Genomic DNA, 11,264 nt, shown 5'->3' with positions numbered 1-11,264 from the left:
TGGTGTACCAGTGCAGATGTAGTTATACTAGTGGTGTTAGGCCTACCTTGATGTGGTGTTCTACGTAGCTGTCTGTGTACCAGTGCAGTGTAGTATACTAGTGGTGTTAGCCTACCTTGATTGTGTTGTTCTACGTAGCTGTCTGTGTACCAGTGCAGTGTTATACTAGTGGTGTAGCCTACCTTGATGTGGTGTTTCTACGTTAGCTGGTAGCTGTCTGTGTACCAGTGCAGTGTAGTATACTAGTGGTGTAGCCTACCTTGAAGTGGTGTTCTACGTAGCTGTCTGTGTACTTGGGGATGTGGAGGAAGATGAGCAGGTTCTGCCTGAGGTAGTGGGCCACAGCAGGGGTCCAGGGCATGAAGCACTGCGGCAGAGTAAACTCCATCACCTCTGTGGCTGGAGACCCTGATGGCTGGATAAACTGAGGAGAGAACATCAACACATAATCAACCTACACATCAATGTCTCTCCAATTCCAACTAAATACTGTGTAATGCTATGTTGTCTTTCCACGAGAGATTCAGAACCACATCTCATGAGTACTAGTCACCTCTACTTCTGGGGGTGGAAGTAGCTAGATTTGAACTAGCCCCTCCCCACTACAGAATGACCCAAACTTGATTCATCAAAGGAATAAGTGGCGCTAACGCATCACATAATTTACCTCCACGTCAGCGGGGGTGAGTTTGCAGTTCCTGCCCAGCATGATGGTGATGATGTCCAGGGTGGTCTCATCCAGACGCTTCCTCAGAACCTTCACCAGCTCATCTGTGATCTCTGGACCTGTGTTGCAGACCAGGCAGACCATGGCTCTTTCCCAATTGCCCCCCAAAAAATCCATCCTCTCCTCACCTCCTCTCATTCATTGCTATGACCAGAAAAAAACTGACCAGGTGAAAGTCAGTCTAATGATGAGCATCCACCATACCGTTTTCACCTGTCCAGTCTTTTTCACATCAGTGCAGATGATTGGGAGGAGACGAGGAGAGGACAGATTTTTAAGCAATGGAAATAGAGCCCATGTCACCCTGGGGAAGTAGAGGGCCTCATTGTCAAAATCCCCAAGTATCCCTTTAAATGCGTATATTTGACTTCCCGTAGTGTTGACAGAGGATACCTCAGTGGTGTCTAGGGTTGCAAATGGTCGGAAATTTCACGGAAACTTTCCATGGGAAGTGAAGCCCGGGAATTTTGGAAATTTTGCCAAATTCAACCAAAAAAGTTAGCTTATAACAGTGAACCTTTTTTGTGGGATACACTTAAGACAATTCTAGGTCTTGTGGCATATTTTTGTTAAACTCTCCCCAATTCAATGGAATTGCAACCCTCTGCATGCACAGTGCATTCTTCCATCACATGTACAGATTCTCAAGATCTTGAGAATGAGATGCTATTGAGCCCACACTACTACACTGTCTGAGCCAAGGACTACATGCTTTCTGGTAAGTTTTGATTACAATACTGGGTGGGGTGAATATATTTTATATGACATTCATGATGTTTTGTTAACTAGTAAGTAGTAGCCTACAGCAAAGTGTGTTTAAATAATTTCTAACTTGTTAACCATTTCTGCTAGTTAGTTTTTGCTACCATGTGGGTTTTAGCTTGCTTGAGCCTGCTAACTGAGGAGTGTTCATTTACCTGTTTCCATACATGTTTCATTTGAAAATATTTATCTTACAAAGGAGTTGTTACATCTAACTGCTTAACTATTTATCTGTACATGGAATTGTATTTTTTATTWTTTTTATTCTAATCTTTACAGGAAAATGCCACGGGCACTATCTGATGTGTGGAGACATTTCACTGCAGCTAATGTAGAAGAAAAAGCTAAGTACATTTGCAAATACTGTGCCAAATCATATGTGAAGAATGCTTTATCTACTCATTTGTTGGATGCAGAGTTGAACAGAGTTCAAGTGAAGGTCAAGCCAATCATAGAGAAAGCAGACTGTATTGCAATCCTCTCTGATGGGTGGTTGAATGTTCGTGGGCAAGCAATAATTAACTACATCTTCTCCACCCCTCAACCAGTATTCTACAAGAGCACAGACACAAGGGACAACAGACACACCGGCCTCTACATTGCAGATGAGCTGAAGGCAATCATCAATGACCTTGGACCACAGAAGGCATTTGCACTGGTGACTGACAATGCTGCGAACATGAAGGCTGCTTGGTCTAAAGTGGAGGAGTCCTCATGCATTGAATCTGCTCCTCAATGACATCATGGCACTGAAAACAATGGATACACTCTACAACAGAGCCAAGGAAATGGTTAGGTATGTGAAGGGTCATCAAGTTATAGCAGCAATCTACCTCACCAAGCAAAGTGATAAGAATAAGAGCACCACATTGAAGCTGCCCAGCAACACCCATTGGGGTGGTGTTGTCATCATGTTTGACAGTCTCCTGGAGGGGAAGGAGTCTTTCCAAGAAATGGTCATATCACAGTCTACCGATATGGACAGCCCCATCAAGAGGATCCTCCTGGATAATGTATTTTGGGAGAGAGTGGTAAGCAGCCTGAAACTCCTGAAACCTACAGCAGTAGTCATTGCACGGATTGAGGGAGACAATGCCATCCTGTCTGACGTTCAGACTCTGCTTGCAGATGTAAGAGAAGAAATCCATACTGCCCTGCCCACTTCACTGTTGCTCCAAGCAGAGAAAACTGCAGTTCTGAAATCAAAAAGTGTTAAGACTTCTGCCTGAAGCCCATACACGCCGCACCGTACATGTTGGACCCAGAGTATGCTGGCAAGAGCATCCTGTCTGGTGCAGTGATCAACAAGGCCTATGGTGTCATCATTACCGTGTCTCTGCACCTTGGCCTGGATGAGTGCAAGGTTCTTGGCAGTCTGGCGAAGCAGTCTGGCGAAGTACACTTCCAAACAAGGGCTTTGGGATGGAGATGCAATATTGCAGTCGTGCCAACATATCTCATCAGCCACCTGGTGGAAGGGACTTTGTGGATCTGAGGCTCTTTCCCCTGTTGCCTCCATCATCCTCCAAATCCCAACAACATCAGCCRCCTCAGAGTGCAACTGGTCCTTGTTTGGGAACACACACACCAAAGCATGCAACAGGCTGACCAATACAAGGGTTGAAAATTAGTGGCCATCCGGGCAAATTTGAGGCTTTTTGAGCCTGACAACAAGCCATCCTCAACTAGGTTGGAAAGTGACAGTGAAGATGAGGCCTCAGAGTCTGATGTTAAAGAGGTGGACATTGAGGAGGTCCAGGGAGAAGACATGGAAACCTGAGAAGAAGACAACCAAAGCTTTAGTTTCTAGACTATAATTTTACAGATGTATGTTGAAAACCTTTTTGGGAGATTCAATGGATCATTTAATATTCCCTTTCTTTTGTTGTTCAGTGAAATCATCCCATGTGAAGAGTCAGTCATTTAATTAAAGTTCAATTCGTAACTAAATTGTTTTTTAAAATKTATATTGAAAAGGATTTATTAATTTTAAATTATGTCTACTTATGATAAGGTAAAAGGTTCATGTTTCTGTATCCATATGATATGGTAAATATATCCAATGCAAAAAACATCTACATTTAAATGGTATTAATATTAATTTGCATATATTTCCTTTAATTCCCATATATTCCCACGGAAAGTTTCCACCTCTGAATATTCCCCAAAATGTGCAACCCTAGTGGTGTCTCTCTCGCTCTGATATATTTATGCAAATCAATGCTCAGTGAGGTGTTTTGAGCCTTAGAAACAAACAATGAATTGAAACACATACACACACTTCAAGAAAACTTAAACCCTCTGTAAACAAAGGAATTCATAAATAAAGAAGTTGAGCTGTATGAACAGTTGTCGGGGAGAAGAAAAAAAAACTTTGGAAGATTTTAATAAGTCACTCTTGTTGTTGAAGCCCAGAAAGACTTTCGGAGAGAAATAGCTGACATCATAGATGGAGCCTGGGCAGAGTTAAATGGAGCAAGATCAACAGTGCCATCTAGAAGGGTGTTAGAGGTACTGCAGCACAGCATACAGAATGTTCACACTATTTGACACCAACAATGAATCAGCGATTTCATCTGTTACTCTTAAGTTAGCCATGAGGACAGTAGTGTGGGCACACTTATCTCAGGGTGGGAATGCACTGAGAGGTGACACAGAGGTGCACAGAGGTTTCTTAGTCCTAACTTCAGTTTTTAACTGCAGGCTCAGCCCATCTCTCATTATGCTACCTCTGCTCACAATCCATACACTGCAGAATTCTGTCCCAATGTTCCCCAATCCCCATGAGCCCCTCTCTTGCCCTTGCTCTCCAAATCCCTATCTTACCAGCAGTTCCCACTCCATGCACCAGCAACAGGATGTGTTTGTCCACCTGTCCCACTGGACGGGGACCTTCCAGAGATGACCGGGAGCCCTGCATATAGATGGAGTAAAACATACACACACAGAAAGACACACACACACACACACGTCAGACCACTGCAGATATTTGACATTACAACCCAAAATCATCTCTAACCCAAGGGCACGTTACCACAGTTCTGGGAACAGCAGATAAATCAACTAGTGGTGACAACTTCAGAGCCCTAATGGTTTCTCAGCGCCACAGTTGCCTGCACTTCAATAGAGAAATCAACTATGAGCTTGCTACTGTACTATGGGATCCTCAGAGTATACAGCCCTAATGGTTCTTCAGGGCCACAGTTGCTTGTTGAGCAATAGAGAAGCCCTCTGTAAGTGTGCTACTGTACCGTGAACTCCTCAGAGAAGAGGGGCTCCTGGCTCCGGGCGAGACCGACACAGCGAGACATGGGCTGTAGGCTGCCATCCAGGTCAGAGTACTTCCCTGTTTGAGATGTCTCACAAAGTCTGGGAAGAACAGAGATCATGGGAATATGTTGGGGGTAAGGGAACTTTAAAATGCATAATCAAGAACTGGCATGCTCAACTCAATTCCTTCAACAAGTCTCTGGTTAGATGCAGCAGAGAGAAGTGCCTATGAAGAGGTGGGACTGTTCTACAATGAGGGGAGGCAGTGGCGTAAGAATAAGGGGGGCAACAGGGCTAACCTCAGGTAGAAGACTGATTTGGTAGTGCGCTCCTGATAGACAAACATGCTCTTCCTGTTGACCACACACAAGGCGTTGAGCACTGACTGCAGAGCCTGGATAGCTGGGATATGGAGAGAAGAGAGTCTTTCAACACAAATAAAGATACTGAGCAAACCATCTCAATTATACTGACACTGATTGTATTGAATCCATCATATTAAAATGTTAAATATTTTTTTAAAGGCCAATGCAGCAGTTTTTATTTCAATATCAAATMATTTCTGGGTAACAATTAAGATTTTCTCAATTAAAATAATTATTCTTAGCAAAAGCAATTTCTCAAGCAAAAATGTTACTAGGACTGTCTGGGAGTGGCCTGAGTTAGGGGCCTAATGTGAGGGATATGTAACGTGAAAACGATCTGTTATTTGAAGAGAGGAGGGCAAACTCTTTGTTATTGGTCTATTCATTTATATTGCCTGGTGATGTCACCAGGCCGTTCAAAACCCGCACCCATGCAAACAAACTGACATTTCAGGAGGCCTTTTCAAACAGCTCTTACACTAAAAGGGCATTATCATAATTTTTACAATTTCACAGTATTATTCCAACTTTCATAGTGTGGAAATATAAATAAAACACAGAAAAATCATGTTTTGACTGCACTGCTCCTTTAAATAAAGGAAGTCATTCATTTTCCTATTCATCATCATCATTTTCACATAATTGTCAGATGTTTGTTAATATTGGCATATTTAATTCAGGATCAAGATGTTATTGTTAATGGTCATGAAGACATGAAGTCCTACTCTGTCAGTGGTCTTTATTTCTCTGCATGTTCGAAAAACATTTTTGTTCTGTATTTTGCCAGTGGCACTGACTCACCCCTGGACACACCTACGTTGGGTCCCACTTTGAGGCGAGGGTGGATGTGGATGACGGTGCTCCACACCACCTCACAGGCAAAGTGACCTGGGATGAACTGCATGGTGGCAGCAAGGTAGTCCCGCGGCTGGTAGTTCTCAGCATTGTAATCTGTTGGTGGGTGAAGGGGGTGAATAAGATGGGAGAGAGAGAGGGTGGGTGGGTGAGTGAGACAGAGAGAGAGAGACAGAAAAGAGAAAATAATTTACAACCACAACTGCAGAGAGAGAGGGGAGATGCATTTCAGTGTGACGCCAGCCAGGAAAAGAAACAACACMATTTGCTATGGGAGCCTTTTCCCTTCCCCAGTAACATTATGTTATTGCACTGCAGTCACAAACAACAAGCCCTCTCTGATGTCTATCCCCTCTCCAGGATCCAATTCATTTACACACACTGGAGCAAAACAAACAGCAATATTAGGAAATTACAGTTGGTAATTCTGTTTTAACAGCTTCCATAAAATACAAAGTTAATCTCATGAGCGTTCCCACTGGTTCCCTCTCCAAGCATACTTCACTGGCCTGTCACTGATGCTCTTCCCTGTAACCTTGCATACATTAGAGAAAGAGAGAGTGTGTGTTTCCTTCTCCTTGGCCCTGTATTGATTGTGCTCCATCATCACTGTGACAGTTGGGAGCTCACAGGGCCAAGAAAGTGCAATGCATTATTAACTTGTGTACTGTACAATGACAAACTCAGTGTCATCAAGGGTGTTTATATGATGTACATTACGTTTATGGTGTTTGCAAAAATGTATTGGAGAGCCCTTCTAAAGCAAGGATGGGCAAACATTTTGGCTCGAGGATAAAATAATTCAGCAGAGGCCTGCACAGATTATTTTTCGGAACGAATTGTTAGTTAAAAGCAATTTGCGAGACAGAAAAATACAGTTATTTGAAAATATATGGCAAGTGTCTGTCTGTAGCATGTGTATAAGTGTGTGCAGATGATAGTGATCGTGAGTGTTGACTGACTAACCATCAGAGTTGGCCAGTTTCTGTCTGTACAGGGACTCGTTCTTCCAGATATCCTCTTCACTCTCTGCCACCAGAAGAGAGTTACACACGTGGCTGTCATTGAGGTCCTGGAGTAGAAGACGCTGTGGAGAAACAGAGTAAAGAAGAGAGACCAGACAGAGGAGAGATGAGACCAGACAGAGGAGAGATGAGAGACCAGACAGAGGAGAGATGAGAGACCAGACAGAGGAGAGATGAGAGACCAGACAGAGGAGAGATGAGAGACCAGACCAGACAGAGGAGAGATGAGAGACCAGACAAGACAGAGGAGAGATGAGAGACCAGACAGAGGGAGTTTGTTCCTGTTCCAATATCCACACTACCATACTACTTAGAATGTAATTGCTTTGTTATAAGTGGTATGCTACCGTGGATATTTGAACGTAGCCTTAGAGGTTGAACAGCACCAACTAGACAGAGAGAGGGGTGGATTTACCCTTGTAAATCCACCCCTGGAGGCCAGAGGAGAAAAAAAAGTGTTCAAAAATCTGAAAAATGGCATCGCATCAGCTAGGTGGATTCACTGCAAGAATTAAGGCTACATGGCTAGCTGACAGGCTCACTTTCCCGTTGAACTCATCATCCTTCTCGAATCCACAGGAAATAAAACAATATGGGAGGTAAGATGGATATCGATTTGAGACATGAAATTTTGTATTTTCATATTTTAGTATACACGTTCATATTTAGTTGAAAGATTTCTCACAAAAACAAACGTATCTCTGTGAAATGTCAACGGAGCACAGAGCATATACCAAGCTTTTTATTTTCAAATCAGTTTTATTTAATTCAGCTTGTGTCATGCTAATTTCGCTTTTTGCGACCCACGGAATAACTTTGAAGACGACCACCACAAGATGTAAAATCCTCAAAAGATTTTAGGAGAAACCTGCACCGCTATGTCAACCGAGTTCGGTGCTTATTATCGGATGCATTAGGTTATGAAATCCGATAATGATGTGTTAGAGAAAGACCCCACTGAACGATTCAGAACATGAAGAATCATATTTGTCTTGGTAAAATGTATTTGATAACATAAGGAAGTAAAATCTCATCACCAAACACATTTTCAACCAATCACCAGAATGGGTGAACACTCTATATACAGTGGAAGTCGGAAGTTTACATACACCTTAGCCAAATACATTTAAACTCAGTTGTTCACAATTCCTGAAAATTAATCCTAATAAAAATTCCCTGTCTTAGGTCAGTTAGGATCACCACTTGATTTTAAGAATGTGAATTGTCAGAATAATAGTAGAGAGAATTATTTATTTCAGCTTTTATTTCTTTCATCACATTCCCAGTGGGTTAGAATTTTATATACACTCAATTAGCATTTGGTAGCATTGCCTTTAAATTGTTTAATTTGGGTCAAATGTTTCGGGCAGCCTTCCACAAGCTTCCCACAATAAGTTGGGTGAATTTTGGCCCATTCCTCCTGACAGAGCTGGTGTAACCGAGTCAGATTTGTAGGCCTCCTTGCTCGCACACGCTTTTTCAGTTCTGCCCACAAATTTTCAATGGATTGAGGTCAGGGCTTCGCGATGGCCACTCCAATACCTTGACTGCTGTCCTTAAGCCATTTTGCCACAACTTTGGAAGTATGCTTGGGGTCATTGTCCATTTGGAAGACCCATTTGCGACCGAGGTTTATTTTCCTGACTGATGTCTTGAGATGTTGCTTCAATATATCTACATAATTTTCCTGCCTCATGATGCCATCTATTTTGTGAAGTGCACCAGGCCCTCCTGCAGCAAAGCACCCCCACAACATGATGCTGCCACCCCCGTGCATCACGGTTGGGATGGTGTTCTTTGGCTTGCAAGCCTCCCCCTTTTCCTCCAAACATAACAATGGTCATTATGGCCAAAGAGTTATATTTTTGTTTCATCAGACCAGAGGACATTTATCCAAAAAGTACCATCTTTGTCCCCATGTGCAGATGCAAACCGTAGTCTGGCTTTTTTATGGTGGTTTTGGAGCAGTGGCTTATTCCTTGCTGAGCGGCCTTTCAGGTTATGTCGATATAGGACTCGTTTTACTGTGGATATAGACACTTTTGTACCTGTTTCCTCCAGCATCTTCACAATGTCTTTTGCTGTTGTTCTGGGATTGATATGCACTTTTCCCACCAAAGTACGTTCATCTCTAGGAGACAGAACGAGTCTTCTTCCTGAGCGGTATGACGGCTGCGTGGTCCCATGGTGTTTATACTTGCGTACTATTGTTTGTACAGATGAACGTGGTACCTTCAGGCATTTGGAAATTGCTCCCAAGGATGAATGCAGACGTGTGGAGGTCTACAATTGTTTTTCTGAGGTCTTGGCTGATTTCTTTTGATTTTCCCAATATGTCAAGCAAAGAGGCACTGAGTTTGAAGGTCGGCCTTGAAATACATCCACAGGTACACCTCCAATTGACTCAAATTATGTCAATTAGCCTATCAGGAGCTTCTAAAGCCATAACATAATTTTCTGGCATTTTCTAAGCTGTTTAAAGCCACAGTCAACTTAGTAAACTTCTGACCCACTGGAATTGTGATACAGTGAATTATAAGTGAAATAATCTGTCTGTAAACAATTGTTGGAAAAATTACTTGTGTCATGCACAAAGTAGATGTCCTAACCGACTTGTCAAAACTATAGTTTGTTAACAAGAAATGTGTGGAGTGGTTGAAAAACGAGTTTTAATGACTCCAACCTAACTGTATGTAAACTTCCGACTTCAACTGTATAAGCATTGAAGTGTCAGAAATGTCTTAATGGGAGAGAGAGTGTAACCTACCTATTTCGAACAATTGAAAATGTCTATTAACGTCAAACAAACAGAGGATCACAATCACACAAAGGAGTGTAACCTACCTGATTGACTATACGGCAGAWCTCCCCAATCTTCCTCACCACCATCTGATGCAACTGTAAGTACTCTGGCACCTCCTCCTCCTCCCCTACTCCGTCCTCCTTCCCTTCGTTGAAGCTCCTGCAAACAATATTCCATGACGAATTTATATCTTACAGGTCTCTTGAGATTTTTATCTCAATGAGAATAACCTGTATAATTAAATAATGGAATCGTTATGTAACAATTGTGTCATGTAAGATGGCACACTGAACATTCTAAATGGCTGAAGATGAGCAGCAGTTATGAGCTGCATCCGTGTCCTCCCTAAGCCCCTGCCCTCTCTCACCTGGAGTGGGAGTACACCTCTACTTTGTCCTGGTGGACCTTAACGATGAGCCAGAAGTCAGGCAGCAGGGGGGACTGGGACTCCTGTTCTTCTATAGTGGGGCTCTCACATTCAGAGTCACTGCTGCCACCATCATAACCTAAAAATATACAGCTAAAAATGTTTCATTAGCTTTCATTAGCAGCATCATCATCATGATCGTCACCACCGTCGTTATCATCATCGTGATAAAGATCATGATCATCATTATCATCGTTATGAGCAACACTATCATAATCATTATAATGTCCATCTCTTACCCAGCATGTCAGAGTCCAGGCTTCCTTGACTGGAGACCACACTCTGTACTCTGCTGGGCCTCAGCTTGCCACTACCTGAGGAGGAGACAAGTTTTACAGTTTTACACCACATTCACCTGAGGTAGCAGAGATTCATCTCCAGAAGCCCACTATCTTAGACTGTCAGAGACATGACTAAGACCCTCAGGGATTTCTCCTCCTCCCTCCGCCTCTACACCGACAGGCCCTAGGAGTCTCCCCACCTCAATGTTGGAACATGTACTCCAGAGAGAAGTGTGTGTGTGGGGGGGGTCATCTCATGTAATATTCTGTCTGTCAGCTCAGAGCGGAGTGCTGCTGCCTGTTGATTTGGGAATGGAGAGGGAGAAAACAGCCTTAAGGGCAGAAACGCGGTAAAGCTGCCAGCTCAGTCAACAGACTTAAGAGACTTGTGCTGCTAGTACTGCCGAAGATTCACTCACTCATACTCTCCTCACTGGTGTCACACAGCCAGCCTCGCAAGAGACAATCCACACAGACACACGCATACAGTGCCTTTGGAAAGTATTCAGACCCCTTGACTTTTTCCACATTTTGTTAYATTACAGCCTTATTCTAAAATTGATTAAATAGTTTATTTCTTCTCATCAATCTACACACAATACCCCATAATGACAAAGCAAAAACTGTTTTTTATAAAAAATAAAATGTATAAAAAATAAAAATAAATGGAAATATCACATTTACTTAATTAAGTGTTCAGACCCTTTACTCAGTACTTTGTTGAAGCACCTTTGGCAGCAATTACAGCC

At 42.7% G+C, this 11,264-nt stretch overlaps 1 protein-coding gene across 1 annotated transcript in view; it reads right to left on the bottom strand.

The window, feature by feature from the left end:
• Nucleotides 1-46: 46 nt before the first annotated feature.
• LOC112070955 (KICSTOR complex protein SZT2-like) overlaps nt 47-11,264 on the bottom strand; it is a 71,872-nt gene continuing 60,654 nt past the window's right edge. The window contains exons 39-48 of the mRNA XM_070439187.1: nt 10,474-10,548; nt 10,175-10,313; nt 9,849-9,966; nt 6,946-7,066; nt 5,926-6,075; nt 5,059-5,161; nt 4,741-4,858; nt 4,316-4,403; nt 668-786; nt 47-424 (exon numbers count right to left, since the gene is read on the bottom strand). Coding sequence (XP_070295288.1) covers nt 203-424; nt 668-786; nt 4,316-4,403; nt 4,741-4,858; nt 5,059-5,161; nt 5,926-6,075; nt 6,946-7,066; nt 9,849-9,966; nt 10,175-10,313; nt 10,474-10,548 — 1,253 coding nt within the window. The 3' untranslated portion in view covers nt 47-202. The remainder of the gene's footprint in view (nt 425-667; nt 787-4,315; nt 4,404-4,740; nt 4,859-5,058; nt 5,162-5,925; nt 6,076-6,945; nt 7,067-9,848; nt 9,967-10,174; nt 10,314-10,473; nt 10,549-11,264) is intronic.

Source organism: Salvelinus sp. IW2-2015, unplaced genomic scaffold (genome assembly GCF_002910315.2).
Source record: "Salvelinus sp. IW2-2015 unplaced genomic scaffold, ASM291031v2 Un_scaffold1467, whole genome shotgun sequence".
NCBI classification, from domain to species: domain Eukaryota; kingdom Metazoa; phylum Chordata; class Actinopteri; order Salmoniformes; family Salmonidae; genus Salvelinus; species Salvelinus sp. IW2-2015.
The sequence above is the reverse complement of the archived record's forward strand: the minus strand, read 5'-3'. Positions and strand labels throughout refer to the sequence as shown.